The sequence below is a fragment of the Chelonia mydas genome, chromosome 6 (genome assembly GCF_015237465.2).
Source record: "Chelonia mydas isolate rCheMyd1 chromosome 6, rCheMyd1.pri.v2, whole genome shotgun sequence".
Taxonomy (NCBI): Eukaryota; Metazoa; Chordata; order Testudines; family Cheloniidae; genus Chelonia; species Chelonia mydas.
Window position 1 is genome coordinate 121,779,119 of NC_051246.2, and position 15,393 is coordinate 121,794,511.

Below are 15,393 nucleotides of genomic sequence, written 5' to 3' on the forward strand. Positions count from 1 at the left end.
CAGAGTAGGTTGACCTTCAAGGATTTATGAAAGAGAGAAAAGTAAATATAGGGTTGTATGTGAAACACTGTAAGGAATAAGGGAAATTCTATATACAACCCTGTATTTAGTTAAAGAAAGCAGCTCTCCTTCCATTTAAATAACATGTAACAAAAAAACTTAAGTAGAAACTACCTCTGACATTGACTGAAAATAAATCACAACATAAAATGCTTAAGACCAATTAGAAAAAGAAACAACAGGTGTATACTATACATTGCTGGCTTTATTATCCAATGAACTACAAACTGACCCTGGCAGCACATGCCAATGCCCCTAGGCCTCACTGAACACTAACAAATATATAGCGGTAACCAGTGTGGCTCATCTCTGTGTTAATACGGTTAAAATAGTTATGAGAGTTACAAAAATGTGTTTAGTGTTTAGACTTTATGAAAGTCATTTAAGTTGCTGCATGTATTAATCTCACTTATAATACCTGTATGCTATGTCATAAGGTAATATTTAAGTGCTTTTCTTCGACTGTAAATCATCAGACAGGAGAGAAGCATTAACAAGTGTAAAATACTAGTTCCCAACAGGTCTTATATTTTGCCCAACAAAAGAAAACCCATCAACACCAAACTAAACATTGTGGAACATCAGAACTGCTTTCCCGGCCTCCATGCAAAGGAGATGCGCAACTGAATTCTTCTCAACATCTGAATTTGCAACTCGAAGCAGAAGGGGAAAAGGAATAAAAAGTCTCCACAAGGAGGAACTGTGGTTTGGTCTACACTACCAACTTATGTCGGTGTAACTACGTCGCTCAGGGGTATGGAAAATCCACTCCGCTGAGCAACATAGTTATACCGATTTAACACCCAGTGTAGACAGTGCTAAGTCAATGGGAAGGCTTCTTCCATCTACATAACTACCCGGGGAGATGGAGTACCTACATTGACAAGAGAAGCTCTCCATTGCAGCACTGTATGTGTAGACACATCCTGTATTTTTTATGCGGCTTGGTCCCTGAGGAGCAAGGATTACTAAGCATAAGCAAAAGATCGCCAGTGCTTGGCATGGATTAACCCTAAAAGACATATAGCGCTTGTTTATTATAGAAGCTTCTATTACCTTTTCAAAATTAAGAGTGACTTACTTGTTTGCATATATGTTTACCTACTTTAACCTTCTAAATAACTTTCTTATTTCCTTTTCCTAGTTAATAAAATCTTTTGATAGTTTACTATAGGATTGGCTACATATGTTGTCTTTGGTGTGAGAGTTAAGGTGCAACTGACCTGGGGTAAAGTGACTGGTCCTTTGGGATTTGGTGTACCCTAATTATTATTATGACTTTTGGTGCAAGGGAACATCTATCACAAAGGTCACCTTGCCTAGGTGACAAGATAGACTGTAGTACCCAAGGGGACTCTCTCTGACTCAATGTTAAGAATGTTATAGTGTCTGAGGCATTTACACTAGATATTTGATTGATGAAATCTAAGTATAGAGCTCACCACCAATTTGGGGTTTGTGTCTTGCTTCTTAACTGTCCACCCTGAGCTTTTTCAACCACTGCAGCAGGACAAACTGTGAAAACTTCCCACTCATAAATATAGACACAACATCAACATGGGAAAACTGATTTGTCAATCCAGCTTTGAAAATGTATTCACAAACTAACCCTATTTAACAACATCTAAGCATCGAGTGGAACATATATTGAGTACTGTATTTTTTGCTGCGCATGCATAAAATTTCCTATGCAATATACATCCTGTGCAAAAAGTGTACGTTATTCCACATTAAACTTGAGAATTTAAACACAGATAAGGTTCTGCCAGAAGCTGGGACTGGACAACAGGGGATGGATCACACAATAATTGCCCTGTTCTCTTCATTCCCTCTGATGCACTTGGCACTGGCCACTCTCAGACGGCAGGATAGTGGGGCTAGACAAACCATTGGTCTGCCCCAGTATGGCCATTCTTATGTTCTCACATAGCAACACTAGCCTGACCACACCAAACAATAATCTAAAATGTTACCGATATGTATACTCTTTATGATTTAAGGGAGAAATTCTGCTCTCAATTATACTAGTGTGAATCCAGGATAATTAACGAACTGAAGTTGCTCTAGATCCACACCAATATTAAAAAAGTAGCACTATACAATAACAATAAACCACACATTAAATGGATTAAGAAGTGGCTAACTGACAGATCTAAAAAATTAGTTGTCAATGAGGAAACATCCTCAAATTGGGGAGTTTCCTAGTGGGTTCCACAAGAACAGGTAGCAGGCCCAACCCTATTAAACATTTTCATAGATGATCCAGAAGAGCATATAAAATCACTGATGATAAATATTTGCAATGACACAAAGACTGGCAGAGTGGTAAATAACAATTAGGACTGAGCAGCAAACAGAGCAATCTGAATTTCTTGGTACATTCTCTGAACTAGATTTTCAAGTACTTTTAACTATTCCTTTCTCTTGAAAAGAAAAAAAAAAATCACTCAAATTTAGCAGAAACTGGATTTTTGATGAAACGTACATGTAAAACATGATGCATTTAAAACTTAAGTTCTTTCTGAGTTACAATTATCCAAGCACAAAAAAATTCTTTAAAAAACAAAACAAAAGAAAAAACCACCTTCACGCACTCAGATTACCCAAGAATAGATGGATTTCTCCATCCCCTAACTTCCTAGGAGAATTCCTGCACTGATATCAAGCATTATTCATGGAAGTTTAGTTGCAAAGGAAAACTGTTGAGCAAGTTATAAATGACTGAAAAGAGCATCTCAAAATGTCCATTTCAGCCTTAACTAGCAGCATCCTTATTGCAACACGAAATTTAACACAACTGATATATGCTATTAGTGAAGAGGCGTCACTTTAATAAAATTAGATTTTCTTGACAATCAACCATGAGGCTAACTACTTTCAATGGTTCTGTGGTCTATGTAACATGGTATGCAATCTCCAGGATCGGGAATCAAAAAGGATGTTGATAAATTGGACAGCGGTCAGAGAACAGCCACAAGAACGATTAAAGTGATTAGAAAACATGCCTTATAGTGACAGGTTTCAGAGTAACAGCCGTGTTAGTCTGTATTTGCAAAAAGAAAAGGAGTACTTGTGGCACCTTAGAGACTAACCAATTTATTTGAGCATAAGCTTTCATGAGCTACAGCTCACTTCATCAATTGGTTAGTCTCTAAGGTGCCACAAGTACTCCTTTTCTTTATGCCTTATAGTGATAGACTCAAAGAGCTCAATCTATTTAGCTTAACAAAGAGACAGTTAAAGGGTCACTTGATAACAGTCTACACGTTTCTAGTCTATACCACTATATAGTCTCAATCAATGTAGTATATCAGCACCTCAGAAAAACATGAACAAATTATTCCCAATACCTATTGGAAAGTATTATTTCACCCATTTTACTAACAAGGAACTGAAGCACAGAGGATTTAAGCAACTTGCCCAAGGTCAACCCAAGAAGTCTGTGGCAAAGACGGGTAATAAAATTAGGTATTCTAAGTACCAGTCAAGTACCATCCTACCTCAGGCTAAAACCTCAGTTGGAAAGCTTAGGACTAGATTAACTCTATGGAAGCTCTATTTACAGTAAATTCTCATGAAATGACACAGTATATTCCCATCTTCTTCCCCCTTTTTCCCCTAAAGAGAAAATAAACATGTCTTACTTTATTTATTAACCACATACAGAGAGATCACTGTAACTTGCACAGAGTTCCAACTACAGGATAACTACATTATTTTACTACAGTTTTATTATACCAGGTTGGTGGGACAGAGGGCTCAGCAGTTCCACAGTCCAGGTTGCACCCCGGGGACCCTGTCACAACAAGTCATTACTACTCTTTGATATCCACTAAATTGTTAATCATAATTACCGTGTGACATTTAAAGCACAGTCTGACTTATTTCCTAAACTGATCTGTTTTTGCTTTAAAAAACAGTGTCAGAATTACCCATCTTCATCCAGTCAATCTCTGTTTATACAGCATATGGCATATTGACAACACTCACTGTAGTTAATACACAAAAAGCTCTGTTACTAAACAGATATGGTTTCTATAAAACCCACCTCGACAAGTCACATAAGCAAATAAATTAAATGTTAAAACAATTAATGATATGTACTCTCTACTCTTCCACTCCCAGATACACACTTTATCCCTACCTCAATCATGTTTGCCACAAACCACACACTCTAGCCTTTAACTGCCTCCCAGCACCCTAACCAACTACTCCTTCCAATCACACCAGACTCCAAATCAGCCTTCCCTTTTGCACACTATTTTCAGCACATTGAATATCCACACATTTACATTGAGAGAAGTTAATGTAATCATTTGGTAACTCATATTCTCCCTCCACAGTCTCTCATCGTGTCTTGTCTTCTATACTCCTCCTTATGCTTGCTCTCCCTTTCCTACTCTTCATATTCTTCCCCACTTCCTCTCCTATTTCTCTGGCTTCCTCCTACATTCCCCTACATGTCCGCTACACATGTCCTCATTTTCCCCCTTCTGCACACCACATTCTCTTCCAACTCTCCTAGGTTTCCTTCCTGCTTCTCAGATTCCCATAGTTTCTGGATCCTCCCAGTGACCCCCTCTGCCTCCTCACACCTTAAAGGGCAACTTAGTGTCACTTTCACTGGGAATGATTCAGGGGGATGGCCATATCTGCTAAACTTCCTCCTGCACAGACTATACAAAAACAGAGGTCTCCAATAGCTTCAGTTGTATTAAGAACAATAGGAAATAGCAACCATTTTGATAGAGGGCAATTCTTTAAGAGTTTCTTTGAGGGAGAACAGTCCCCAGGTTTTGCTAATGGAAAACTTTAAGTTATGAAGAATAATGGCAAAAGTTAATCCTACCCATAATCCTAAAAGTTAGTCCTCATACCAGATCTGCTCAGGATTCACCTCTCTGAAAGTTTATGTGAAATGAGACAATGTTTTTTAAAAGTAACCAGCTGATTAAAAAAGTTTGACTGCCACAGAAAATTTCAGCAACAACTTCAAACCTTTTAATGTAGAAATGAAAAGATAACACATACAAACCACACAGACATTTCAAATGGCATAAGAACTAACACTATGTGAGAGATCAAACTAGCTAAAGACATAAAGGGTAGCAAGAAAACATTCTACAAATACATTAGAAGCAAGAGGAAGACCAAGGACAGGGTAGGCGGGGGGGAATAACAACAGAAAATGTGGAAATGGCAGAGGTGCTTTAATGATGTCTTTGTTTCGGTTTTCACCAAGAAGGTTGGTGGTGATTGGATGTCTAACACAGTGAATGGCAGTAAAAATGAGGGAGGATCAGAAGAGGCTAAAATAGGGAAAAAACAGTTACAAATTACTTGGACAAATTAGATGTCTTCAAGTCACCAGGGCCTGTTGAAATGCATCCTAGGATGCTCAAGGAGCTGACTGAGGAGATATCTGAGCCATTAGTGATTATCTTTGAAAAGTCATGGAAGACAGGAGAGATAACAGAAGACTGGAAAAGGGCAAATAGCGTGCCAATCTATAAAAAGGGGAAAGGGACAAGCAGGAGAATTATAGACCAGTCAGCTTAACTTCTGTACCCAGAAAGATAACGGAGCAAATAATTAAGCAATCAATTTCCAAACATCTAGAAGATAATAAGGTGATAAGTAACAGTCAGCATGGATTTGTCAAAAACAAATTGCGTCAAACCAACCTGATAGCTTTCTTTGACAGGGTAACAAGTCTTGTAGATGGAGAGAAGCGGTAAACATGGTATATCATGGCTTTAGTAAAGCTTTTGATACTGTCTTGCATGATCTTCTCATAAACAAACTACGGAAATTCAACCTAAATTGAGCTACTATAACAGGAGTGGCCAACCTGAGCCTGAGAAGGAGCCAGAATTTAACAATGTACATTGCCAAAGAGCCACAGTAATACGTCAGCAGCCCCCCATCAGCTCCCCAGCCCTGCTCCCAGCGTCTCCCACCCACCGGCAATCCTGCCGATCAGCACCTCCCCGCACCTCCTGATCAGCTGTTTCGTGGCATGCAGGAGGCCCGAGGGAGAGAGGGGGAAGGAGCAAGAGCACTGCAGGCTCAGGAGAGGGGGCGGGAAGGGGTGGAGTGGGGGCAGGGCCCTTGGCAGAGCCAGGGGTTGAGCAGTGAGCACCCCATGGCACACTGGAAAGCTGGTGCCTAAAGCGCCAACCCCGGAGTCGGTGCCTATACAAGGAGCCACATGTTAACTTCTGAAGAGCCGCATGTGGCTCCGGAGCCACAGGTTGGCCACCCCTGTACTATAAGATAGGTGCATAACTGGTTGGAAAACCATTCCCAGAGAGTAGTTATCAGTGGTTCACAGTCATGCTGGAAGGGCATAATGAGTGGGGTCCCGCAGGGATCCAGTTCTGGATCCGGTTCTGTTCAATATCTTCATCAATGATTTATATAATGGCATAGAGAGTACACTTATAAAGTTTGTGGACAGTACCAAGCTGGGAGGGGTTGCAAGGGCTTTGGAGGATAGGATTAAATTTCAAAATGATTTGGACAAACTGGAGAAATGGTCTGAAGTAAATAGGATGAAATTCAAAAAGCACAAATGCAAAGTACTCCACTTAAGAAGGAACAATCAGTTGTACACATACAAAATGAGAAAGGACAGCCTAGGAAGGAGTACTGCAGAAAGGGATCTGGGGGTCATAGTGGATCACAAGCTAAATATATGAGTCAACAGTGCAACACGAACATCATTCTAGGATGTATTAGCAGAAGTGCTGTAAGCAAGACACGAGAAGTAATTCTTCCGCTCTACTCCGCGCTGTTAGGCCTCATCTGGAGTATTGTGTCCAGCCCTAGGCACCACATTTCAGGAAGGATGTGGACAAATTGGAGAGAGTCCAGAGAAGAGCGACAAAAACTATTTTTTTTAGAAAACATGACCTATGAGGGAGGATTGAAGAAATTGGGTTTGTTTAGTCTGGAAAAGAGAAGACAGAGGGGACACAACAGTTTTCAAGTACATAAAAGGTTGTTACAAGGAGGAGGAAGAAAAATTGTTTTTCTTAACCTCAGAGGACAGGACAAGAAGCAATGGGCTTAAATTGTAGCAAGGGAGGTTTAGGTTGGACATTAGGAAAAACTTCCTAACTGTCAGGGTGGTTAAGCACTGGAATAAATTGCCTAGGGAGGTTGTGGAGTCTCCATCATGGGATATTTTTAAGAGCAGGTTAGACAGGGATGGTCTAGATAATACTTAGTCCTGCCATGAGTGCAGGGGACTGGACTAGATGACCTCTTGAGGTCCCTTCTAGTTCCATGATTTCACACTTAAAGGCTACCTACATGTATAAAAAAAACAGAATTGTAAACCCCATTTTTAATGCAACTCTAACTATGGAGATATGACAAGTGTAATAATTCAACTATATATTTCTTAAAACACAGTGAAAGCATATATTGAATTGATCATGGATCGCTAATCTGTCATAAAAAATGAGAGTTTTGAAAGAGATGGGATCTAAAGTTTGATACAGTAACAAAAAAATACTTTCAGAGTATTACGTGCATGTTAAGAAGAGAGACTATAAGCAGAAGGCTGAAGATGAATTTCCATTACAAGTATGAATATCACAGCTATGCCAGTAATAATATAACTTATTCATTTTACAACATGTACTGGGGATGAATTTCAGAAAGGTTGGCTCTCAAATAATGAGGGGAAAAAGAGAATGGTCATCACAACCCACTAAAGCTTAACTTGAAGAGTGTGCCCGCTGTAAACAAGCAACTGAATCTGCTATAAGGAATTTGAAAAGAAAAACCTGAAAGAAAGCACCTAATGGGAAGTGACGACAGACACACCTGTTTATAATTTAAACATTTATATCAAAGGATTACTTACCCTTAACACACTCTATAACTTTTGGTCTTTGAGGTTTGGATTTGGGAGATGGAGAGTTGAACCTGAGATATGGTGCTTTTTTAAGCTTGCTGCGGTGGCCCTGGTAAATTGGTTTCCCATATACCTGGGACAGATACTCTTCATTCTGCTCCACTGCACTTGCTTTCAGAGGTCCCTGCACAGAAGAAAAGTAATTTCTAAATTCTCCATATGTGAAGAACTAAATGTGTAATTATTACTACACATTTTTTTCCACCAGTTTTACATTTTGTGAAGTATTATGGACAAATAAGATACAGAAATGAAACAGTGTTAGATGAACTGTAAATCTTGGCTTTTTATTTAGTTATTTATTTTTACTTCCTGTCATAAATATAAAGGGAAGGGTAACCACCTTTCTGTATACAGTGCTATAAAATCCCTCCTGGCCAGAAGCAACATCCTGTTACCTGTAAAGGGTTAAGAAGCTCAGCTAACCTGGCTGGCACCTGACCCAAAGGACCAATAAGGGAACAAGATACTTTCAAATCTTGGAGGGGGAAAGGCTTTTGTTTGTGCTCTTTCTTTACATGTTTGTTCTCTCTTGGGACTGAGAGAGGCCAGACAGAAATCCATCTTCTCCAAACCATCCTAATCCAAGTCTCCAATATTGCAACCAGTATAGGTAAACCAGGCAAGGCGGATTAGTTTATCTTTTGTTTTATGTGAATTTTCCCTGTATTAAGAAGGAGGTTTATTCCTGTTCTCTGTAACTTTAAGGTTTTGCCCAGAGGGGGAGCCTCTGTGTTTTGAATCTGAATACCCTGTAAAGTATTTTCCATCCTGATTTTACAGAAGTGATTCTTTTACCTTTTCTTTAATTAAAATTCTTCTTTTAAGAACCTGATTGATTTTTCATTGTTCTTAAGATCCAAGGGTTTGGGTCTGTGTTCACCTGTACCAATTGGTGAGGATTATTATCAAGCCTTTCCCAGGAAAGGGGGTGTAGGGCTTGGGGGGATATTTTGGGGAAAAATGTCTCCAAGTGGCCTCTTTCCTTGTTCTTTGTTTAAAACACTTGGTGGTGGCAGCATACTGTTCAAGGCCAAGGCAAAGTTTGTACCTTGGGGAAGTTTTTAACCTAAGCTGGTAAGAATAAGCTTAGGGGGTCTTTCATGCGGGTCCCCACATCTGTACCCTAGAGTTCAGAGTGGGGAAGGAACCCTGACACTTCCTATGTAATTTGATAAATTAGTTGTCATTATGCATAAGAACTTTTGCATCAATCAGTATCAAGTATACAATCAACTTTACCTTTTTATACTCTGTTACATATTATTTATTAAGTGCCAATTAGCTATGTACTCTACAAGCATAAAAATAAAGCCAGTCCTCACAATGGAAACCCAAAGGAGTGAGCCATTTTATTTTAAATTTGCATTTATGGTAATATTAATTATATATGAAGTAATGCACACTCAAACATGTAATGTACCCTTTAAACAAACCCTACAAATCCTGTGCCTTATAGCATAATTGTCCAGAATTAAACATGCATTATTCCAGATACTACCCAACTAGCACTGTGTGTAGAGGAATATTTGCCTTACATGTGAACATTTTAATTACTGTCAATCATAAAGCAGGACACTGACAGTTCCAATTCAGTTCTCTCCTGGAAACTGAAGGAGGGCCATCATTACCAGAAGGAACTCCAAATAATAAACAAAACCCTTTACCTCTGCCCTTCCTTCTTTCTTCAGCAAAGTTTCAGAAACTGAATAACTTCTCAAGCTCTGCCTTCTAAAATTATCCTCTGACTGCTTCTGAGAAGGCTTAGCAGCAGATAAATACTTCTTTGTTAAGGATCCTTGGGTTTTTTGAGTTTTTGCCTTAATTTCTTTGTTGGTCTTCATATCCCTGGTATTCTGTGTTCTCTTGATCCATGGAGTCTTTGGATCTTTTTGATTATATTGTGTTTGTTCATAATCACTTTTTGCCATTTCTGCCTAAAGATAAAATGGAAACATAGTCAAACGAGATTTTATCTTCCAGTCTATGAGGAGAGGCTGGGGACAACTTTGAAGTTCTGACAAATGGTTTGTTTTTCATGTTAAACAGTAACTGTGATGTAGTGATTTTCAATAAGCTAAACAAGTTTTAAAATAGGTGTGAATATTTTGTTGTTAAGCTACAAATTGGCCCAATAGTCTCCTGATGTTTTCATATTGAGAGTGAACAATATTTCTTAGAAGTCTACATTTTAAAAAACCACAAGTGTGTCTTACAATGCAAGAAACTTTAACTCATACATTTTCTTCCAGCCATACCTGAATTTCCACACTGATTGCTTTAATCCACTCATCTACCGTCTTTCTGATACGAATCTCCTCCAGTACATTTCTGAAACACAAAGAAGAAAGAGCTATGTTAGGTCAATGTTTCTCAAACTGTGATGAGTTAGTTCCTGAGAATGTAGTGACCTGTTCTGAGGGAGGCTTTAAAAAGCACTGGGAAAATAAGAATACTACTTACCTACAATTCTTGATCTCTGAAGATATTGGATGTATTCATATTACTTTCCCACATCTGTGCTTCTAGTACATCGTTGTTGGAAGCTCCCATAGTTCTATACCCTAGCACCATTAACATGCCTCACAAGCAGGTGCCATGCACTTACTCTCATGAGATGGTATAGCAGCCCCGATTGCCTCATATGTTTCTTTTTTGAAAAGCAAAAGAGTATGAAAAACATACTCCCAATTTGGTCGGGGAGAGTGAGCAGATGAGTATTTAAAGATAGGTAAGTCTTTTTTTCCAAAAAGGAATTATTATGGATTCCCATTCCCAGAAAATCTTTACAAAAGAGAGACTAGCTTCATTCAAGACAGCAAAGAGATGAGAGTTCAATTACCACCAAAATATATTTTGCAGATATAATTTTATGTAAGCAACTGATAAAATATCTGGAACAGAAACTAGAGAGACATCCTTAAAAAAACAAAGGTGTGAGAAAGATTGGGTGCTCACAACATGGAAACAGGTTCTGTAACACCAGTGGTCAAAATCAGATTCATGTCACAAGACAGAGAGCAAGCAATAGTGCACTGAGAAAGCATGCTGAGTGTTCTCTGTGGTAGCTTTGCTAATCTGAACAGAAAATAAATATACCTGGGTTGTTATATTGGTGCACGTCATCGTACTATCTGCACAGAGGTTGGCAACAATTTTAGACATATATTGACTGAATGAGCCCCAACAGGACCTTGAAATTGTGAGCCTACTACAAGAAGTAGCAATAACAAAAACAATCAGACAAACATTTAAACCCTGGCTGTTCTGGAGACAATCTGATCTACTTTACTAGTATCATATGAAACATGAAGTTAAGGCCTTAAGTGTGCTCTACAAAACAACCCCCTAAAAAGCTTTTCGTGCTGAACTTATGACATTTGGTTCAGTTGACCTAGACCTCTTTTTAAATCCTGTAGAGAAGAGAGGGGAAAGATTAACAGAAAACCTTTGCCTCTTGGTGTGACACTGGTAAAACAAGTGCCAGCTCTAGCCAAGGTCGTAGGTGTTAGCTGAGAACGGACAAACTATAGCTGGAAACCAAACCAGCTCACCTGTATGTTAGTTTTGTTCAAAATAGGTATTAGTCTTATAAGAATGTATTCCGTGTTTAGACTCTACGACATGAGTGTAAGCAAGTTGTTGCATGCATTAATCTCATTTGTAATGTCTGCTTTCCATGCTATAAGGAAATTTGTAACTTTTGCTTTGTAACTTCAAAAATATTTGCTCTGAACTTGTGAACCCTGGCACAGGAATCATCTCCCCTCCCCCCGGCCATTCAGGATGCCTCTTAAGTTTAAACAGGCCATTAAGGAACATCACAATACAAAGGATTGGTCAATGGCCTTATCAGACCTTGGAAATGCTACTTATAAAGGAGCTCATCTCATGGACTGGAAGGCTAAATGTAACAGATAAAACAGCAAGAAAAATTTTAATCTCTTTGCTGTTTAAACTCTCACAAGGCCAGAGACACTAAACTAAGGCAGAGATCCCCAAGGGTTACCACTGAGTCCACCCTGAAAGACATTTTGAATGGACAGATCACTACATCTCTGTCATCTTTAGGAAACACAGATGGTAACTCACTTGTGCGTATATCCTTGCTTGCTTTAACTCATTTCTTTTTCCTCATTAATAAATCTTTAGTCAATTTACTATAGGATTGGCTACAATCATGGTCTTCAGTGTGAGATCTAAGGTACAAATTGATCTGGAGTAAGCGATTCTTGGGACTGGGAGCAACCTGAATATTCTGTGGTCTTTGGCATAAGTGACCATTTATCATCGACTGGAGGGCCTAATGGACTGTATGTGACTCCATTATAGTGATCCAGGAATTCACATTTGTTTCTGGGCTTGTGAAACTAATTATAGAACACACCACCAGTTTGGGGTGTCTGCCCTGTTTTTGACAGTCTGCCCTGAAGTAAGCTCTCATAGTCATGAGCCACTCCAGATCTGTATTAAGCATCCACTGGACAGGCTAAGTTATTTGGGTACCTGGAAATTACCTTTGGATACAGAAATTTGATCCTAACATCTGAAATTGAGGCTGCAGAGAAGTTAAGAGTTTTTACTACCTCAGAAAGCACTGGGACCCATGGTTTGGAGGCTTGGCCTAAAACCCAGCTAGAACAAGCTGCACTGCCATGCCAGAAAAGGAACAAGTATCAGTTTTCCTTCCAAAAACTTCTCTAAATTTCTCAATGCATTTTTAATCCTCCCTTAATTGAAAGACTTAGTTTGACTGGAAAAAATAAGCTAAGAGATTCTAGAAGGAAAAGTAGAAACTCAAAACTTGCCCCATCCTGCCTACGTAAGGAAAACTGAAATTGTGATGCTGATAAGAAACTTAAATTCACCTGGACTGACCAAAAAAACCCTGAAATTTCATCTTTTGTCACATTTGAACAGGCAAGAACAAAACTGCATCATACTAGAGAATGGCTATATGTACTTAGAAATGAAAAAAGGAGCATATTTCCAGGAAGACTAAGTAATGAAGCAAGGGGATGTGTTTAATTAAATAAAAATATTTTATACTGCTGACAGAGCAAAAACAAATTTAAAAGCCAAAGCCTGCTATAATGTGAATATTCCTAAAAAGTTACAGGTGTTAAACTGATGAAGAGTCTTCTAGATGGGAATGGTATGCAGTGGTGTTGTAGCCGTGTTGGACCCAGAATATTAGAGAGACAAGGGTGAGGTTATATCTTTTATTGGACCAACTTCTGCTGGCGAGAGAGACAAGCTTTCAAGCCACACAGAGCTCTTCAGGAGGAGAAGAGCTGTGTGTGGCTTCTCTTTGTTAAGCTAAATAAATTGAGCTCTTTTAGGCTATCACTATAAGGCATGTTTTCTAATCCTTTAATCATTCTCATGGCTCTTCTCTGAGCCCTCTCCAATTTTTCAATATCTTTCTTGAATTGTGGGCACCAGAACTGGACACAATATTCCAGCAACAGTTACACCAGTGCCACAAGCAGAGGTAAAATAGCCTCTATATTCCTACTCAAGATTCCCCTGTTTATGCATCTAAGGATTGCATTAGCCCCTTTTGGCCACAGCGTCACCCTGGGAGTTCATGTTCAGCTAATTATACACCCTGACCCCCAAATCTTTTTTAGAGTCACTGCCTCCCAGAATAGAGTCCCCCATCCTACATTTTTCCTAGATGTACACATTTAAATTAAGCCATATTAAAACACATATTGTTTGCTTAAGGCCAGCATTCCAAGCTATCCAGATCACCCTATATCAGTGACCTTTCTTTTCGCTATTTACCACTCCCCCAATTTTTGTGTTGTCTGCACATTTTATTAGCGTTTATGTTTTCACTGATAAAAATGTTAAATATGTAGGACCAACAACTGATCCCTGCAGGACCCCATTAGAACCACACCCGCTCTATGATGATTTCCCCATTTACAAGTACATTTTGAGACTTATCAGTTAGCCAGTTTTTAATCCACTTAATGTGTGCCATGTTAATTTTATACCTTTCCAGTTTTTAATAATCAAAATGTCAGCCTTACAAGTCAAATGCCTTACAGAATTCTAAGTATATTACATCAACACTATTATCTTTATCAATCAAATTGTAATCTCGTCAAAAATATATATCAAGTTAGTTTGACAGGATCTAGTTTCCATAAACCCATGTTGAAGGTCATTAATTATATAATGATCTGGAGGATGGTGTGGATTGCACTCTCAGCAAATTTGCGGATGATACTAAACTGGGAGGAGTGGTAGATACGCTGGAGGGCAGGGATAGGATACAGAGGGACCTAGACAAATTGGAGGATTGGGCCAAAAGAAACCTGATGAGGTTCAATAAGGATAAGTGCAGGGTCCTGCACTTAGGACGGAAGAACCCAATGCACAGCTACAGACTAGGGACCGAATGGCTAGGCAGCAGTTCTGCGGAAAAGGATCTAGGGGTGACAGTGGACGAGAAGCTGGATATGAGTCAGCAGTGTGCCCTGGTTTCCAAGAAGGCCAATGGCATTTTGGGATGTATAAGTAGGGGTATAGCGAGCAGATTGAGGGATGTGATCGTTCCCCTCTATTCGACATTGGTGAGGCCTCATCTGGAGTACTGTGTCCAGTTTTGGGCCCCACACTACAAGAAGGATGTGGATAAATTGGAGAGAGTCCAGCGAAGGGCAACAAAAATGATTAGGGGTCTGGAACACATGACTTATGAGGAGAGGCTGAGGGAACTGGGATTGTTTAGTCTGCGGAAGAGAAGAATGAGGGGGGATTTGATAGCTGCTTTCAACTACCTGAGAGGTGGTTCCAGAGAGGATGGTTCTAGACTATTCTCAGTGGTAGAAGAGGACAGGACAAGGAGTAATGGTCTCAAGTTGCAGTGGGGGAGGTTTAGGTTGGATATTAGGAAAAACTTTTTCACTAGGAGGGTGGTGAAACACTGGAATGCGTTACCTAGGGAGGTGGTAGAATCTCCTTCCTTGGAAGTTTTTAAGGTCAGGCTTGACAAAGCCTTGGCTGGGATGATTTGATTGGGGATTGGTCCTGCTTTGAGCAGGGGGTTGGACTAGATGACCTCCTGAGGTCCCTTCCAACCCTGATATTCTATGATTCTATAATCTTCCTTTAATTCTTTATTAATCATGTCCTGTATCAGAGACTATATCATCTTGCCTAGGGTTAACCTCAGAATGACAATTAAAAGAGTCATCCCTCTTAGCCTCTTAAAATATCAGCACTACATTAGCTTTCTTCCAGTCTTCTGAAACTTCCCCAGTGATCCAAGACTTGCAGAAAATCAACATTAGCAATCCAGTGAGCTCCTCAGCCAGCTCCTTTAAAACTCTTGGATGCAAGTTATCTGGATTTGCTGATTTCAAAATGTCTAACTTCAGTAGCTGCTGTTT

At 39.4% G+C, this 15,393-nt stretch overlaps 1 protein-coding gene across 11 annotated transcripts in view; it reads right to left on the bottom strand.

Annotated features, from left to right (window-relative positions):
• KIAA0586 (KIAA0586 ortholog) overlaps nt 1–15,393 on the bottom strand; it is a 137,851-nt gene that overhangs the window by 86,386 nt on the left and 36,072 nt on the right. For all 11 annotated transcript variants that reach the window (XM_043548790.1, XM_043548791.1, XM_037901173.2 and 8 more), the window contains 3 exons: nt 10,246–10,318; nt 9,655–9,924; nt 7,937–8,111 (listed from right to left, as the gene is read on the bottom strand). In XM_043548790.1, coding sequence (XP_043404725.1) covers nt 7,937–8,111; nt 9,655–9,924; nt 10,246–10,318 — 518 coding nt within the window. The remainder of the gene's footprint in view (nt 1–7,936; nt 8,112–9,654; nt 9,925–10,245; nt 10,319–15,393) is intronic.